The 18,695-nt window shown below is 49.3% G+C and overlaps 4 protein-coding genes across 4 annotated transcripts; 1 reads left to right on the top strand and 3 right to left on the bottom strand.

Moving 5' to 3' along the window:
- Window positions 1-346: 346 nt before the first annotated feature.
- Window positions 347-1,372, bottom strand: TRUGW13939_09068 (uncharacterized protein; the record flags this gene model as incomplete). The annotated part of the gene is made up of 6 exons (XM_035492193.1): window positions 347-440; window positions 494-717; window positions 804-888; window positions 956-1,054; window positions 1,173-1,204; window positions 1,268-1,372. 6 exons carry the CDS (start codon window positions 1,370-1,372, stop codon window positions 347-349), a joined length of 639 nt encoding a protein of 212 aa, XP_035348086.1.
- An 844-nt stretch (window positions 1,373-2,216) lies between these two features.
- On the top strand, window positions 2,217-8,095 carry TRUGW13939_09067 (uncharacterized protein; the record flags this gene model as incomplete). Its single annotated transcript, XM_035492192.1, has 7 exons — window positions 2,217-2,276; window positions 2,344-2,366; window positions 2,456-2,618; window positions 2,675-6,158; window positions 6,217-6,426; window positions 6,477-7,080; window positions 7,141-8,095. 7 exons carry the CDS (start codon window positions 2,217-2,219, stop codon window positions 8,093-8,095), a joined length of 5,499 nt encoding a protein of 1,832 aa, XP_035348085.1.
- A 698-nt stretch (window positions 8,096-8,793) lies between these two features.
- Window positions 8,794-14,179, bottom strand: TRUGW13939_09066 (uncharacterized protein; the record flags this gene model as incomplete). Its single annotated transcript, XM_035492191.1, has 5 exons — window positions 8,794-8,982; window positions 9,042-10,619; window positions 10,677-10,821; window positions 11,621-12,330; window positions 12,398-14,179. The coding sequence occupies 5 exons, from the start codon at window positions 14,177-14,179 to the stop codon at window positions 8,794-8,796; spliced, it is 4,404 nt and encodes a 1,467-aa protein (XP_035348084.1).
- A 1,118-nt stretch (window positions 14,180-15,297) lies between these two features.
- Window positions 15,298-17,489, bottom strand: TRUGW13939_09065 (uncharacterized protein; the record flags this gene model as incomplete). The annotated part of the gene is made up of 3 exons (XM_035492190.1): window positions 15,298-15,606; window positions 15,661-16,735; window positions 16,849-17,489. 3 exons carry the CDS (start codon window positions 17,487-17,489, stop codon window positions 15,298-15,300), a joined length of 2,025 nt encoding a protein of 674 aa, XP_035348083.1.
- Window positions 17,490-18,695: the final 1,206 nt, after the last annotated feature.

Genomic DNA, 18,695 nt, shown 5'->3' with positions numbered 1-18,695 from the left:
GTATTCACTCTCAAGTGCTGCTACATACGTAGACTTAATAATAATCCTCGTTTCTCGCGTATGAATTGACAGGTTTGCGCCTGAGTCAACTTCAAGGTTCGCATAGATCCGTCCCGCAGAATTTTAGATTTAAGCAGATTAAAAACTAATTGAGGGAATATATTTTTCATGATAGGCATCTTGACTACATAAAAGAAAGCTAATCATGCATTTTCAAGACCTCGCTTCCTCTTTACAGCTGCTCCCTAAATACAGCCATATAGATGCATGCGAGTTGACCAAACCCTAATAGATGACACTCCATCCACACCCTGAACGAGGAAACGAAAACAGGCAAATAAAAGATTTATCGGTTGCTCTTGGCGACACGCTCGAGTTCGTCCTTCTTCTTGATGGCGTACGAGTTGGAGCTACCCTTGGCAGCGTTGATGAGCTCTTCACTATTTGGGGGTTAGTTTCTGCTGTATAGGAAAAATGTTCGTAGGTTACTCACGCCAAAACTTCGGCAATAGACTTGACGTTGCGGAAAGCAGCCTCACGAGCACCAATGGTGAGAAGGGCGATGGCCTGGTTGACACGGCGGAGAGGAGAGACATCGACGGCCTGACGGCGCACAGTTCCGGCGGAACCAATACGGGTCGAGTCTTCACGAGGACCACAGTTGACAATAGCGTCAACAGCAACCTGGATGGGGTTCTGGTCGGTCATGATGTGGATCTGATCTCACATGTTAGTGTCGTGGAACATTCGTTGTGCGGTTTGCACGCCTGCGTAGCAAAACCCTGGAACTGGTGTGTACGTACGATCTCGAAGGTGTGGGCGACAATGCGGACAGCCTTGATCTTCTTACCGTTGTTGCGGCCGTTCATCATGATCGAGTTGGTCAATCTGCGTACCCCCAGGCTCGATTAGAAACCAGTTTTCCATCACGGGAATTTGACATTATAGAAATTACCTCTCGATAATGGGGCATTGGGCCTTGCGGAAGCGCTTGGCGGCGTATCTACCAGCGGAGTGAGGAAGATAGACAGGAGAGCGGATTTGGATGTAGTCGCTGTGTGTAAGACTTCGGGTTAGCAAAGGTCATTTCGATTTTTTTTCTTTCTTCCTCTTCGGTCGCGCGCAATCGCATCGTAGGAATTGTACTGAGTTCCGGAGTGAACAGGACATACGTCAAAGAGATATCTCTGATCTCGACATCATCCTAATGGCTTGTCAGTTCCCAGTCACGTCGAGTCGTTTTTCTTTCGAGCGAAGCAGCACTCACGTAACTCCACTTGCCAAACAGCTTCACGGAGTCGGTCTGGACATCCTTGGGGAGGGCAGGGTAGAACCCTGGGTTCTCAACCTCAACTTCACCGTTGTCGGACATGATGGACGCTGTTGTCGTGAGTGTGTGATGGAGCGTCGAGCGTTGCTGGTCGTTCAACGAAATGATGGCTCTCGGCGGGAGGAAATTGGTGTGGCTCGCTTAACGAAAGCCCGTGGGGTGGGGCGGCGCCGGCCAATTGAAATATTTCGGTCAGGTGATCCGATGGCGTCCACAAACAGACTAGCGCGTCAGGCCAACACAGCTTAGCGCTGTCTCAAAAATCTGAATCAGCTGTCACGTGCCCTGCTTGGCCTTGTATGGAATCCAGCGCTGTTTGACATGTCGTCTTTCTATGAATAGCAACACAGTGTCTCAGGGGAGGAAAATAGAGGCAGCCACCTGTATTATTTACGGTATTTTTTTCTAGTCACAGCAGAAACAGACTATGCCCTGTTAAATAGGAACCTCACATACATGTTACATGTACATATACTGGGAGATAGCCCTATGTAAATCATGGCCTAAATTACACATCTTTTGATAGGCCGGCAGCAATTTCTCTAATTTCGAGACCCCATAGTTATGTACGTAGTAATAATGTCGTGTTCTCTGTACCGCTGTTGTACTGATATACAGCGCTAACTAACGCGCTTGCAGCCGATGGCGGCGGCAACAGTAGCACTCTCCGTACTCTGCTGACGTTGCCGCCGCTCCCACAGCAGAAAGCGGAGTGAATCCCCCTTCCGGAACCACGTACCTCTTGATTCACCAACATCTGCCTCCATAGGCTTATTGCAAAAGCCTTGGATTGATGTTTGCCGATTTTGGAAGCATATCTGCTTCTTCGCACTTTCGAATGACCCATTTCAACTGCGATTTAGAGGTGTAGTAGCCCCGGCAGATCATGGCAGACCGCAACCCGGAATTACAGCATGCGTTGCATAATCTCGATCGGGAACTGGAGGTGCGTTGATGCTTTATACGTCTTAAAGGTCGCCTTTGCAAATTACTCACATGCGTGGATTTTCTAGGATGGTGATATAACACGGAAAGGGTAAGGTCAACCTATACGTCTCTTCCATGGGTTCTTGAAAGCTTCCTTCGCGGGGTAGTCTCGAGGACACACCGCTTACAGGATTTTAGGTATCAGAAACGACGCACTGTTTTATTCTCGCAATACCTTGGATCAGACTACGATGCGCTTCAGGGCCCGACGGTAAACATCCATGGTCCACTGGCCGATGCCTCGTCGGAAATATACCCAAGCATGGGGAGTGATGGCGGCTCATCAGGAATGCCTCGACAAGTAAGTTGTGCAACTTATATCAACGAGACCACTATCCCTAACTTCTCACCTCCAAGGATTCTCCCGCGCTCCAATTACCAGACCGCGCAGCGTCCAGGGCATCCGTTGATTCCCTCTTCCTTCCGAAACAACCTCAACAGCCTCCAGTGGGTGTAACTCTCGAGGACTCGAGGTCGGCGACTATGGCCAGTCAAAACTATGCGTTCAATCCGCATACACAATATGAACAGAGACCACCATCAATCTACGAGCAAGGTTACTATGAGCCTGACGGCGTGACTCGGCAATCCACCCTTGTCGACTCGCAAGCGTATTTCTCGGACTTCGCCGGCCACCAAAATGACGATTACAGAGACAGCTATGGGGGAGGTTTCCACCGTTATTCGCAGTCGGATGCCTTTTCACCAACGGCAAATATAGCTCCACCGTTGATGCCCGCGACAGAGATTTCGCACGGGAACATGCTCACCCATCTCATACCTCTTGAGCCACGAGATGTGCCCTTTGCTGTCCACGACCCGCATGACCCTAGCACTCTCATGTCCAAATTTGACAACCTACCCGCCGTTTTACGACATCGCGCCAAAATTCATGCTAAACAACCTGCGTATTGGGTCATGGACCAGAAAGGAAAAGAAATCGCATCCATTACCTGGGACAAACTTGCAAGCCGCGCCGAAAAAGTTGCCCAAATCATTCGCGACAAAAGTAGCCTATATCGGGGCGATCGGGTAGCTTTGATCTATCGCGACACGGAAATAATTGAATTCGCTGTTTCTCTGATGGGTTGCTTTATTGCGGGTGTGGTTGCAGTCCCGATCAACAATATCGAAGACTACACTAGCTTAAATGTGATTCTCACATCAACGCAGGCTCACCTTGCTCTAACTACGGAGAATAACCTGAAGAATTTCCAGAGAGACATCAGTACTCAAAAGCTACAGTGGCCACGAGGCGTCGAATGGTGGAAGACCAATGAATTCGGCAGTTATCATCCTAAAAAGAAGGACGATTTCCCACCTCTCGTTGTCCCTGATCTTGCATATATTGAGTTCTCTCGAGCTCCGACGGGAGATTTGCGCGGGGTGGTCATGAGCCACCGGACAATTATGCATCAAATGGCGTGTCTCAGTGCTATTGTGTCCACTGTGCCCAACGACGCTAAAAATGCAGCCCAGCAACAGGCACGACTATTGGCTCATGGTGAAACAATGTTCAGCTATCTTGATCCAAGGCAGGGCATTGGTATGATTTTGGGCGTTTTGCTAACCGTTTATGGTGGACACACAACAGTTTGGTTGGAGGCCCAGGCAGTAGAAACACCTGGTCTTTATGCTCATCTTATAACGAAATATAGAGCAACCATAATGGCTGCCGATTACCCGGGACTAAAACGTGTTGCATATAACTACCAACAAGATCCACTGACTACACGGCATTTTAAGAAGAACGCGGAACCCAATTTCTCCACAGTCAAACTTTGCTTGATTGATACACTTACGGTTGATTCCGAATTTCACGAGATCTTAGCAGATAGGTGGCTGAGACCTATGAGAAATCCACGAGCCCGAGAAATCGTTGCGCCAATGCTTTGTCTGCCGGAACATGGAGGCATGGTAATTAGCGTTAGGGACTGGTTGGGGGGTGAGGAACGGATGGGATGTCCTTTGACGCATGCGTTTGAACCAGAGAAGCCCAAGGAAGATGAGGCAGCAAAGAAAAAGAACGACAACGATGGCTTCGGTAGCAGTCTGATTGGAGGAACGCCAGTAACAGCGCCAAAAGAGATTACCAAGACTGAACTAGCCGAAGTCCTTCTTGACAAGGAAGCTTTGAAATCCAACGAGGTTGTGGTATTGGCTATGGGAGAAGAGGCAAGAAAACTTGCTGAAACACGTCCAAATAGCGTTCGGATCGGTGCCTTTGGGTATCCTATTCCTGATGCTACCCTTGCAGTCGTTGACCCTGAGACCAATCTTCTTTGCTCTCCGAATATAATTGGAGAGATATGGGTTGATTCACCGTCACTCTCTGGAGGATTCTGGGCTTTGCCCAAGCACACAGAAACAATCTTCCACGCTCGACCATACAAATTCGAGCCAGGTAATCCCACACCAGTATTGGTGGAACCGGAATTTCTTCGCACTGGCCTCTTGGGTTGTGTCATCGAAGGCAAGATCTTTGTACTTGGTTTGTACGAAGACCGACTCCGACAAAAAGTTGAATGGGTCGAGCACGGCCAAGAATTGCTCGAGCATCGTTACTTTTTTGTGCAACATCTCATCATTAGTATCATGAGGAATGTTCCTAAAGTTAATGATTGCTCGGCTTTTGATGTTTTTGTGAATGAAGAGCATCTGCCGATTGTCGTTTTAGAGTCCTACACTGCCTCTACGGCTCCAGTGACATCTGGCGGCCCTCCACGTCAATTAGACACTGCACTTTTGGAGTCCTTGGCAGAGCGATGCATGGACGTTCTTTACCATGAGCATCATCTTCGTGTTTACTGTGTCATGATTACTGCGCCGAATACTTTGCCACGAGTGACAAAGAATGGCAGGCAGGAAATCGGTAACATGCTGTGTCGAAGGGAGTTTGACAATGGGACCCTACCGTGTGTTCACGTCAAATTTGGGGCAGAGCGCGCCGTTATGAACTTACCACTCGGAGTTGATCCGGTTGGGGGTATGTGGTCTCCAACGTCGTCAGCAAGTAGACAAGAAATTCTTGCCTTGGAAGAGAAGCAATATTCGGGTGCAGACTACCGTGATGTTGTCATGGATGATAGGACTTCCACGCCTCTTAACAATTTCACAAACATTGTGGATTTGTTGCAATGGCGTATCACCCGACAGGCTGAGGAGTTATCTTACTGCTCTATTGACGGCCGTGGCAAAGAAAGCAAAGGCATCACATGGAAGAAATTTGACACAAAGGTTGCTGCAGTTGCTGCATATCTCAAAAACAAAGTCAAAGTTCGACCGGGCGATCATTTAGTCTTGATGTACACTCACTCGGAAGAGTATGTTTATGCAGTGCACGCCTGTCTCTGCCTCGGTGCGGTTGCTGTTCCGATGGCGCCAATTGATCAGAATCGATTGTCAGAAGATGCGCCAGCTTTCCTTCACATCGTTTCTGATTTCAGAATCAAAGCCATCATTGTGAACAGCGACGTTGATCATTTGATGAAACAGAAAGTCGTTTCTCAGCATATCAAGCAATCTGCCCAAGTCCTTCGTATCGGGGTTCCGGCAATCTACAACACTGCTAAGCCCCCTAAACAATCGCACAGTTGTCGCGATCTTGGATTCACAATGAATAAGGCGTGGCTACTTCCCAGTCACCCTGCTGTCATCTGGACCTACTGGACAGCTGATCAGCGAAGAATTTCGGTGCAGCTGAATCACGATACGCTTATGGCAATGTGCAAAGTACAGAAAGAAACCTGCCAAATGACAAGCACAAGACCTGTCCTCGGAAGCGTGCGTAGCACGATTGGGCTTGGCTTCGTACATACATGCTTAATTGGGTGTTTTGTTGGTAAGTCTCCTGGTTCATATTCCTTTCATACATAATAAACGACTAATTTTTTTTGTAGGAGCTCCGACGTATCTGGTCTCACCCGTGGACTTTGCACAGAACCCAATGTCTCTATTTGTCGCGTTGTCAAGGTATAAGATCAAGGATACATACGCCACAGGCCAGATGTTGGAGTATGCGATGAGTTCTATAGCTGGAAAAGGGTTCAGTCTTCAGGAGCTTAAGAACTTGATGATTTCTACGGATAATAGGCCCAAGGTTGACATGTGTAAGTCTTTGATTCAATGTTACCGCCTTATAATACTCACAATATTTCAGACCAGAAATTGCGCCTCCACTTTGCAGCAACTGCTCTCGATCGAACCTCAATCAATACGATCTACTCGCACGTTCTGAACCCAATGGTTACTTCTCGTTCATACATGTGTATAGAGCCTATTGAAGTATGGCTTGATCTGCGCGCTCTTCGGCAAGGTCTCGTCTACCCCGTGGATCCAGATATCGACCCCACTGCTCTGCGGTTACAGGACTCGGGCATGGTCCCTGTCAACACACAGATTGCAATCGTCAACCCAGAAACGTGCACACTGTGTCACGTGGGTGAGTATGGTGAAATCTGGGTACAATCGGATGCATGCGCAAAATCCTTTTATGGAAGCAAACAGGAATTTGATACCGAACGATTCAATGGTAGGCTATTCGACGGGGACCCATCGGTACAATATGTCCGCACTGGTGATATTGGATTTCTCCATACAGTTACCCGACCAATTGGTCACGGTGGCCAGCCCGTGGAAATGCAAGTTCTGTTCGTTCTGGGTGGTATTGGAGAGACTTTTGAAATCAATGGGCTCAATCATTTCCCTGTTGATATTGAAACGTCGGTGGAGAAGTGCCATCGTAGTATTGTTCCCGGAGGATGGTAAGTGTCACAACTAAGACTTGAACATTCTTCTATGTCACTAACCTGATTCACCAATAGTGCTGTCTTTCAAGCTGGTGGGCTTGTCGTCATCCTTGTTGAAGTCACCAGAAAGTCATATCTTGCCTCTCTGGTTCCTGTTATCGTCAACGCTGTTCTTAATGACCACCAGATTGTTACCGATATCGTGGCTTTTGTCTCACATGGAGACTTCCCTCGGTCTCGACTTGGAGAAAAGCAACGCGGTAAAATTCTCGGTTCCTGGGTGACCAGAAAAATGCGGACAATTGCTCAGTTCAGCATTCGCGATGCAGATGGGGGGACCGATCCCCAACTGGCTGAACACGCTCGCATGAGCAGAGTCTCAAAGGCTGGAAGTATCATGGGAAGCAGCTTGCGACATTCAACTCTTGTCCCTGATAGCGACTCTAGCACCCGTACTCCTGCGCTCCATGAAGGCCGCGAACTTGTGGATGATCCGTACGAGGATGAGGAAGAGAAGCATTACCAAGAGCTACTCAATAATGCCGCTCTCGAGCCGACCAACAGCTTGTCCCCTCAACAAGAACCAGGATACTCCCGCATGGCGGAGCACTCACGTTCTCTTCCTCCTGTGAATACATCTAACTTGTCCATCAAGTCCGACAACCCTACCCCTGTACTTACGCCAGACCATGGCTTTGACTTTGGTACCGGCTTTGGGTCCCAAAATGGCTCAGAATTTCACGAAACTGTCGTGCCCTCTGTGGCTGTAGCACCTCCCTCGACTGCAGGCTCTCAAGAGTCACGACACTCGTACGCCCCGCTGCAAGTGCGAAACACCGATCGGGAATCTTTACCTAGCCGACAGTCACAGAATTCTATCCCAACCGGCGCAGGTGGGCCTCAATCTTGGTTCAGCGGCCATTCGAGCAGACCCGGCTCGGCCGAAGACTGGCCAGAAGAGGCTCTGCTGTACCAGTCTCACTTTGATGGCTATGCCTCGCACGGTCATCGTGGTGGTCCCTCCAGGTAATGTGAAGCTAACCTTCACGTTATATAACCCAAACCGGTTTCTTCCTTTTTTCAACTACATCTTTTGCATTTCATTTCCTTTCCAGCCCCTCATCCTGCACATAGTGGTACAACGAAAGAGGAACCCCCTCACATCAAATTCAATCATGGCTTTATGAATTAATGTTTTTGTTGATAGCTTTTATGTTTACCTCTTTAAAATTTATGCGTTCTGCTTGTTATTGGTTTTTTTTTAAAAAAAGATATTGACTAAAACCTCCATCAATCCCTTTCTGTTCGTGTCACTTGCTACTACATACATCATTGATATGTACATATATGTACATGTCCATTATATCCCGAAGCGATTTGCTGTATATACATCAGTGTAATCTACAATATTTGAAGAATACATATATCATTGATCTTTTTCAGAATGAGTAAAGTTTTTTTATAATCCAAAATTGATATCATTCAATTGGCGCGTTGATGCTTTGAAGCTTTCGTATTTGCGATTAAATCTTTTGGTAATGACAGGTTTCTTGGCCTAAAACCATTTTTACACCCGATGTGCGTTGCATGCTTTTCTCAAGTATGCAGTACGGTCCAACAAACAAAATACACAAGGATTGTTGATAGTGAGATCCACACACGAAACATTGGAATAAAATCCTCCAAGGGAAATCCAAAAAAGAGAAAGCAAAAAAAGGTGTCCTTTTTTTAAAGTGCCTCAACTCGCTTTTCGAGTTTTTCAACGTCCACTTTTTGCTGGTTGACGCCCTGAGCGGCAGTTCCTTTTTCGATGGCGCTTGCCGAAAGCTGTTCGATGGCTTGGATGTCCTCATCCGTCAGGGTGTTGGAGCGCACCGGGCGGAAAGGAGCTGGTGATCCGGCACGAGATGTAAGGAACTATTGAGATAAAAGTTAGAATATTAGTTTATCAATCTGAGGGGGGGGGGGGCGATTACCGAGCTGGCAGCACTCAGAAGTGCAATCAAACTGGCCTGGACTACATCCTGGTGGATACCAACACCCCAAACGACTTCTCGAGATCCAGCAGCCGTGCACTGGATATAGGTCGCGGCGCGGACGTCTCTGCCAACACCAACCGAGTGCTCTTTGTAGTCCTGGACATCCAAGTCAATACCAAGGCTGGAAAGTGCCTGAGCTAGGGACGAAATGGCACCGGGACCAACACCGGTAATAGGATGTTGGATCCTGTCAATTTCGACAATGCCTGTAAAACGACGCTTAAGGTTGCGTGTATCTGGGGCCTTGCCCGGTTCCGCTGGTACGGGAGAATTCGATCGGTCGGTAGTGATGTTGTAATCAATCAGAGTGAATCGAGGGTTGGTCTTGAGATGATATGCGTTTTCAAAAAGCGTAACAATCTCACTAGGCCGAAGCTCACGGCTAAGGGTTTCTGTTTCTTTCTGAACAATTCGGCTAAACTCGACTTGGAGACCTCGAGGCAGGTCAAGCTCCAAGGACTTGAGAATAATCCAGGCAGCACCACCCTTTCCACTTTGGGAGTTGACTCGAATGACTGCTTCGTATGTTCTGCCAATATCCTGAGGATCCAAAGGCAGGTACGGTATTTGCCATCGTTCATCATCCTGGGAACCGCCAGCTTCACGGGCAACGAAACCCTTTTTGATTGCATCCTGATGACTTCCACTGAATGCGCATACGACCAATTGACCGCCATAAGGCCAGCGCTCATTAACTGGAATTTTGTTGCTCTCCTCGACGACTTTGATAACCGAGTTCAAATCCGAAAAGTCAATATTGGGGTGAATTCCTTGGGTATACAGGTTGAGCGCCAGGGTGACCAAATCGACATTACCCGTTCTCTCTCCATTGCCGAACAGAGTACCCTCGACACGGTCTGCCCCAGCCATCTGGGCAAGCTCAGCAGCCGCCACTGCGCAGCCACGATCATTGTGAGGGTGAAGAGAGACAGCAAACTTTTCCCGTTCGGTCATGTTGCGGCAGAAGAATTCGATTTGGTCTGCGTAAACGTTGGGAGTTGACATTTCCACTGTTGCGGGGAGGTTGAAGATCATTGGGTGCTCTTCTGTGGGCTCCCAGGCAGCTTTGACAGCTTCACAGACCTGCACGACATAGTCGGGGTCTGTATCAGAGAATGTCTCGGGGGAGAACTCGTATTGCCATTCTGTGCCGGCTGTGGAGGGGTCGTCCTTTGTAATTGAGCGTGCGTACTTTGTGCACTTGACGGCCAATGCCAGACTTTGCTCTTTGGTCATGCCAAAGACGATGCGACGGAAGCAATCGCTGGTGGCCAGGTAAAGATGTAGGATGGCCTTCTTAGAGCCCTTCAGGGAATCAACAGTGCGTCGAATCAGATCTTCTCGGCATGGAGAGAGGACTTGCAGCCAGACGTCGTCGGGGACGACACCGGGAGTCTCAACGAGACGGCGAGTGAAGTCAAAGTCGGTTTGGGATGCCGATGGGAACGAGACCTCGATCTCTTTGTAGCCAAGCTCAACCAGCATATTGAAGTACTTGAATTTTTGCTCGCCATCCTGTTTGTTGGTTAGTTATCATGTGAGAGTGTGTGTCTGCGGAGTCTATGTGCCCACCATTGGGTCTACTAAGCTCTGGTTTCCATCTCTCAGGTCGGTAGCAAGCCAGCGAGGAGGCTTGTCGATAGTTTTGTTCGGCCATTGTCGGTCTGGCAGGTGCAGCGGCTGGAACCGCTTGTATTTCTTCGAGGGGTCTTTTAGCCTGGTTGCGTGTTCAGATTAGTGTTCAATTCTTCTCGCCAGAGTGCAATTTCGATGAAAATAGAGTCATACATGGGCATCGTGAGGTTTGGCCGACTCTCGGTCTTGCTGTCGGGTGGGGTGACAGTACAAAGAGCGGGGTGATGCGATGTACGGCGCGGGGTGAGTAGAACGTCAGAGAAGATGGAAAGACTAGCAGATGGATGAATGCTGGCGATGGAACAGGCAGCAAGATGTCAGTCAACAGATGACTGGCGAGGTGAGAAGTAGATGTAATAGTTGATATGGCATTGGTCGGGGTAGGACGAGCGTTCGGCGTTGGCTGGTGACGGATGAGTCAGTCCTTTTTTTTTCGCCTCCGACTCCGGGGGGTCTTGCGCCGCCGCCAACCGAGGCTTGCCGATTTCTCATCACGATATATTAGCGAATATTGCTGCAATTTCTGAGTCATCTTGTAAATAGGTGAGCATGAGTCACATTCCCTCCACGTGGTAGTATTATTGGACATTAACGAGCATGTAGTAGGGGACAAACGCATAACCATTCAATGCTATAGAGCTTGGGGGGGGGTGTAATACACCATAAGCAGGCTAGGGAAAGACAGTATCATGATCAATTGAGTAGGACATCGGTTATGACTCTAGATCAATCACTTGGGATACATGTATAAATACTCAAATATTGTTTTAGTGTGGTAATCTATCAAGCCAGCGCATATTCCATAACAATAAACGTATTTTTTAAATGCATTGTAATACATACACCATGCAACGACTATCTACATATACTCCAGATATCACTTCCGGCTCTTCGGTTTACCTTTACCCTTTGCATGAGCCTTTTTCGGTCCAGCTTTTGATCGGCCATTGCGCTCCTCGCGCTCCTTTTTCCCCTTCTTCCAACCTCTGCCCTCTTTACGATCACGGGTATCGTCTAATCGCTTCTTCTCCTTGCCACTCAGCTTCCGCTTCTCCTTCTTAGCAGCGTCAGAGCCATTCAGCTCGACGAGACCGCGCTTGCGGGCGTCTTGCTTCTGCTGCTCGGTTTCGAACCAGGTTCGCTTGGGCCGCGCCATGATCTCGGCCCCGTGCCTGAGCATATTCTCGCCCTTGGTGGTCTGCATCTCGACTTGGGCAAGCTGCTTCTCTTCCTTCTCCTCACGCAAGACTTCTTCGACTTCGTCTGCAAACCCTTCGATTTGATCACCCAGCTCGTCGACAATATTGGACTCGATGACGCGGCTGATGATCTTGGCGCCCTGGGATTTGCCGGCTTTGACTGCTGCTCTGACAACTTTGCGGTCTGGGTCGGCAGCCAGTGTGCAAGCTCGGCCAGACCGTCCGGCACGCGCAGTACGACCAACACGATGGAGATAAATTTCGTGCGTCTGGGGCGCTTCGTAGTTGATGACTGTCTCGACTCCTTTGATATCAAGACCACGAGAGGCAACATCGGTTGCTAGCAAGAATGCCACACGGCCATCGCGGAAATCTTCCACACTTTTGATACGCTATACATATAATTAGCAAACCAATAGATCGTGATACATAACGTATAATATAAAAATTTCAACATACCTGTTCTTGGCTCATGCTACCGTGGAGCTCTGCAGCCTTCAGTCCAAATAAGCCAAAAATAACCCTGACACGATGGGCCTCCTTTTTCTGACGGAAAAAGATAATCACCCGCGACATGTAGATTTGCTGACACAAATGCACGAGCGAGGCAAGCCTCTTGTCTTCACGACCGGGCCGAAGGCGTACGAATTCTTGGACAAGAGTGCCAACAGTCTGTTTCTTAGCGTCGACCATCAGACGCACCGGCCGGTTCAGGCCCACGCGAATGAGCTTGTCCACCGAGTCTGTCATAGTAGCAGAGAAGAGCATCGTTTGGCGCGATTTGGGAATCGTGGTCAGGATTTCGTTCAATTCGTCGGCGAAACCATCTTCCAGCATACGATCGGCTTCGTCGAGAACAAGAATTTCGAGTGTGTCAACGGTGAAACTGGCCGAGTTCCTCATATGGTCAATGAAACGACCGGGAGTGGCAATGATAATGTCTGGTCTCTTTTTCAGGATATTCTCTTGTTCTCGAAGACTGAAACCACCGATAAGCTGACAGAATGTGATGTCGGTATAAGTAGCGAGCTTGGTGGCGACATTGTAACATTGGACAGCCAGCTCACGCGTTGGCATGAGAATGGCGACTCGACTGGTAGGAACTTTGCGTGGACGGTAGAGGAGACGCTCCAAGATGGGAATGAGAAAAGCGCCGGTTTTACCGGAACCAGTAACAGCGCCACCGACAACATCTTTGCCCATGAGAGCCACGGGGATGGCCTTGCGCTGAATTGGCGTCGGGTTGGTGAAGCCGACAGCGGCCAGACCCCGAAGAATTGGCCGCGAAAGGTTGTAGTTTTGAAACGAGCCACTAGCAGAATCTTCTGTATCCTTGGCTGTACTCGCGTCTTCTGGCGCAAAAAAGGCCTTTCTCTTCTCGAGCTCTTCCTCGTTCTCGATCTCAGACTCTGATTCCTGGTCGGATGCGATATCGTCTGGGTGCGCAACAGGAGATGCAACCGAGCCTTCAGAGTCTGACCCTTCATCATCCTCGTCTGCACCGTCCTTTTCATCTTCACTTCCGTCATTGTCTTTTTTGGCGGCAGCTTTATCCTCCTTGTCGTCTTCGTCTTCGCTGTTGACTCCCATGCCGAACCCATCGGCCGCCAGCAGTTCGTCGTCGTCAAAGTTTGGCATTTCCGACATCTCCAATTCATTCTCATCCTCCTCCTCCTCCTCCTCCTCCTCCTCCTCTTCTTCTTCGGCATCATCGCTATCAAAGACCTCAAAATCGTCCTTTTTCTTCGCCGCCTTCTTGTTCTTCCTTTCATCATCATCCACTTTTTTCAGCTTGCGACGAGCGATAATGTCATCAATATCAACAGCCTTTTTGTTCCCATTGGCATGCCTCTTCTTATCATCGATTTCCCATCCATCGAAATCCTCCACGGTATCTCTGGCCGCATTACCGCCAATATCAAACTCAAACGCAGGATCCAGAGCCCCATCATCCTTTGAATCATCCAGTGCACCCTGCTCATCCTCATCACCTCCTTCCTCGTCTTCATGGCTATTCAACGAATCCCCCGCATTGTCCTTGCCGGCGCCATTCTTCTTTGATTTTTTCTGTTTCTTCTGCTTTGCCGGCGCTTCGTTGTTGACTTCGCGTTTGCGTTTTTTCGAGCTTTGAGACTTGCTGGAAGTGTCTGCGACTTCTTCAGTGTCTTCAATTGGACCGGCCTCGTCGTCGGAGAGGGTCAGGACAAAGTCGTCGTCGGGTTTTCTCCGAGACGGCGCCATATTGGAGGTGAATTGTGAAAAAAAGAAACAAACAAGTTGTTCAAAATTTCACCATGTAGAATCTTAACAAAGAATCAAGACAATAAATAAATCGAAGGGAGTCTCAAGGTGAAAAAGTCACCCTTCAAAATCTCTTATCAAAAGTCGAAAACATTTGCTTCGGGAAGGAGAAAAAAAAGTTTCCAGATAAGATAAGGCGGTGAATTTCGACCGGCAGAAAAAAGAGTTACGTGAGGGCCCCGCCTCGCCGCCTTGTACATATAACATTATTTTAGTAGAATACTTGGTTAATAATAACAATGGAGATGCAAAGGTGTTTATTGCAGAACAAGGCCATTGAAGACCATGCAAGTATCACGTCTACCCAGAGCTCCCGAAAGAAAGAAAATAAACGATATGTAGAAACAGCAAAACCAACAGCCCAAACCAACGTACAAGAAATAATCCAGAAGCAAGACTATAGCCACTGCGGGGTCTATTTGACAGATGAAAAAAAAATCCGAGAAGAAAAAAAACGCGCCGATCAAATCCCAGTTCTTTTCTTTTTCCAATCCAGACACAAGCCGAAACACGAAACATCTAACACCGAGTCGATGAGACTGTAGAGAAATAAAAAACAAAAGACAGAAGAAAAAAAAGAGAAGAGAAGAGAAATAGAAACAAATCAAACCCCAGACTTTACCCCAGTCAGTAATTATGCGCTAAACCCAATTCTATCCAGATTCAACAAGCAAGAAACCGGCAGAAAAGATCAGCTTGCAATCGTCAAGTGCCGTAAGGTCACAGTTTCCGCCAGTAGCGGTGTCATGGTGCCATAGGTTGCCTTGCGGCATCGTGCACGATCCAAGAGTAGATGTTGTACCAAGCGAGTCCTTTAGATCAGCGAAGCGAGATGTAAGGAGGCACTGCGCTGGGCGTGGGAGACACTGCCGGCGCGCTTGTAGTAAAGAATTCTCACAGGACTTGTGCACTCGCAGAATACATCAAGCTGTCAAGCAAATTTCTCGCGCAGGACATGGCAGATCTTAGCATAGTGTCAAAAATCATCCGAGCTGGGTCAGATGAGTGGTCGATAATCAAAGTTCAAGAGACGGCTACCAGATACGGCGAAATGAAAATTAAAGCAATCCTTCCTCCCCAATGCCAGGCAGCCCAGCACCGGCAACATTGATGTTCTGGCCTTGCATGACGCCCCCGAGATTGAGGTTGCGGCCGCCGAGTTGGAGGTCGGGATTGCATGGTGGAGAGTGTGACTTGTGGTATTTGAGCCCATTCAAATTTTTGTACCGCTTGCCACATACTTCACAGCGATATGGCTTCTCCTTTTCCATTCCCAAAGTGCCTGGGTAAGGGGCAGAGGTCTCTGGGTTCACGATCGAGAAAGTGCCATCGCCATTTTCGTGTAATTGCTGATTGTTGTGGCCATGCTATGGAAATATTAGTAAACATGGAATATTAGTTTTCAGTCGTGCCCAACTTACAGCTTTGTGATATTTCAATCCGTTTTGGTTCTTGTAGGCTTTCTCGCAACCGATGACTGGGCATCTAAAAGGCTTGGGTTCTTCGTTGGGAAGCATGCCTAACGACGTGTCTGGGACTCCGGCAAGCATCTGTTGTTCACGAATACGTCTCGCGATGTCACTGTTGGGACCGTACTGGGAGTTGCCTAATTTCATGTGTGCGTGGGAACCACCGCTTCCAAATCCTCCGCCGGGGCTGAACAGGCGTTTCGCCGGCTCATCGATGCAGAGGTCAACCATATCGTTGGCACCGCCAAATCCGAATTGCCCATTGGCGGCCAGGCCACCAGCTTGCATGTTGAGATCGTTGAATCCCCCAATGACACTTTCGTCCAGCTCAGCGGGAGTTCCCGGTCCTGAAGAGTCGGGAGTATTGCGGAACTGTGCATTTTGAAGAGGATTGGATGACAAGGTTGGAGTGTTGACCGAAGACACAGTAGGGTTGTTTTGAAGAACAGTGTGTCCAGGGGCCACTGGTGTGCCTGGCTGAGATCCACGCAGCCCCTGGCCTTGGAGCATACTGAGATTGAGATTAAGTTGTGGAACCCGTTGGTTGGGAGAGCCAAATCCGCTTTGCGTGGTGGGAATTTGTGAAAACATCTGAGAAGACGAATCGCCGACACCCATTGCATCGTCCATGTCCATATCGTCAATAGTATCAAGGTCTAGGTGCTGTTGCGAAGGTGCAAAGTTGCTTGTATCTATGGTCTGGTTTGGGTTGAACTTTGGCTGGCCGTTGGCGGAGGAGCCAGATGGCATTCCGCGGTCTTGCCCGTGGCCCTGTGATTGTGCGACAGCGGCGGCAGCGGCAGCCATAGCAGATCTATTGTCACCTTGGCTAGGGCGCTGGCTGTGCTGAGGCGACTTTTGGGCGTGCGCTTCCTCGTAGTGTTGTAGCAGATCATGCAGTGTGGGGAGGGTAATTCCGCAGCATGAGAAATCACGCATAAAGTTTGCTTCCAATTTTGGCAAATACGAAGAGGAGTGGAACGAAGGCGATTGGAAAGTAAACGGAGAAGTACCGGTCATGATGATACTAGAAGCTGTCAGTAAGCGCGCCACTGAAGAAGACCACACGGTCGGATGGCTCCATGCAGATACAAGAATAGCCAAGACAGGAAGAAAATAATAGAAATAGGAAGAACGAACTCATCACGAATCCAGCTGCCAACGGAAACTCCACCCCAGCTCATTCCTCCGACCAGACTGCCGGCCAGAGACTCGCGACGGGGCTTCTCGCGGTTCGAGCCCATCACCGAGATGGGTTTTGTGCCATTCCCCCACTGGGCCATGCTGGCGCCCATGGAATCTTTGCGGGCAGCCGCTGCCTTGTAGACTGCGCTCGCGCTGGTGGCAGCGGGGTTAGAGAAACTGCCTTGTCGGTCATTGCTGGCGGCTTTCTGCAGGGCTGAAGTCAGGTTGGAGGCCTGCTGTCCTGGCGGCGAGACCGAGGTCTGGCGCGCGGCGATGTCGAAAGGCATGGATTGGCCGCTCATTGTGTAGGCGTCTGCTGGCGAGGAGAGAAAGAGGGGAAAGGGCTGGATGGTGTCGTCGTCGGTCTCGACCAGGGTCGTCGAGCCCAGGTACAGTGCGCGATCTGCAGGCTTCCGCGCCCACGAGATGGGATCTTTCCCACGGCTGAGTGGCTTGCGAGAGAAGGACGAGGTGGTGCCGAAGCCAACAGGGATGCTGCTGGGGGTCGAGGCTCCAGTGGAGGAGGCGTGGTCGAGATCGCTGATGGATGGCGAGTAGTGAAGAGATGGGGGGGTGGTCTCTGAATCGTCACTCATGAGAAAGTCGGATTGTCACAGATATGCGTTGGCAATGGGATGGATGAGAGAGATGGACTGGAGGTGGGAGGGGACGTAGTCGACGGGAATAATAATTGGGCTCGTTGCTCGAGAAGTTTCGCTGCCGCTGCCGCTGCCGCTGCCGGGGTGGCGAGGTGAGGGGAAATGTAACAATACGTCACAGGAGACGATGCACAGAAGAGCGCAGGCTGTCGTCGACACCAGATCAGATCGGATAGCTGGCTCGATGCGTGGTGCTTGAGACAGCAGCTGTTGTTTCGTTCACCTCAGGAAAAAAAAAGAGGGCGGACGATCGAAGGAGGGGACAAGACGGGTGGAGGAGGATGGGCGAACTGCTTTCAATACAGGGATCTCGGTCCGGGTCAATACGCGGCCGTATTAATCCACTTGCGCCTGTCTTACGGACTGCCAATGCAGCGGAGCACATGTGTATAGTTATGTGCGTGTGTATGTGTGTAGAGATGCATGTTCTATTTATGACATGTGTGTGTCTGGAGTATGTGATAATGCACCTGCTCTGTGCTGGGCATACAGACTCGCCATTAATTACATGCATAATAATACGGCCAATGTTACTAGTCACATGTGGGTTTTCGTTTCCAGCAGCAGAGAGGGAGATCCGCGGCAACCCAAGACGCCGCGATCCATCGGCAAGTTCACTATGTGCAGCTAGTCATTATTTAATATTAAAAGCATCAAATCATCTTGTGCAGGAACTATTAAATGGTAAAAACTAATAAACAGGCAAAGACCGGCCTCGCTGCGACTGCGACAGATGCGGCCGGTGGGGCGCTTGGCGGCGATCTGAGCAATCACAGCGCCGCGCTTCCAATGCGGTTGTTCTCGTACAATGAACGCATCATAAATACTAAAATAGCAGGCTGCAGTTTGTAGAATCATAACAACAATAGTAGTACGAAAACAAAATAATCATTATTATAAACGATGCCACGAACGGAGCGGTAGTTAATACCATCAATACAATCAAGACCATCCGTATTACGTCGCAATACAGTAGCGCCTGACTAACCGCTGCCGACAAACGGCATCCCTGTGACTAATGCGAGCTAACGCCCGCTCCGCTGCCGCGCCATTGGCTGGCGGCGCTCCACTCACCCAGCGCCCCGGAACCGCTGTAATCTCACTGGGCGCCTATCGCTGTATTGTCTGTATCACAATACAGCA

Source organism: Talaromyces rugulosus, chromosome V (genome assembly GCF_013368755.1).
Source record: "Talaromyces rugulosus chromosome V, complete sequence".
NCBI classification, from domain to species: domain Eukaryota; kingdom Fungi; phylum Ascomycota; class Eurotiomycetes; order Eurotiales; family Trichocomaceae; genus Talaromyces; species Talaromyces rugulosus.
This window is presented reverse-complemented; position numbering and strand designations above follow the sequence as displayed.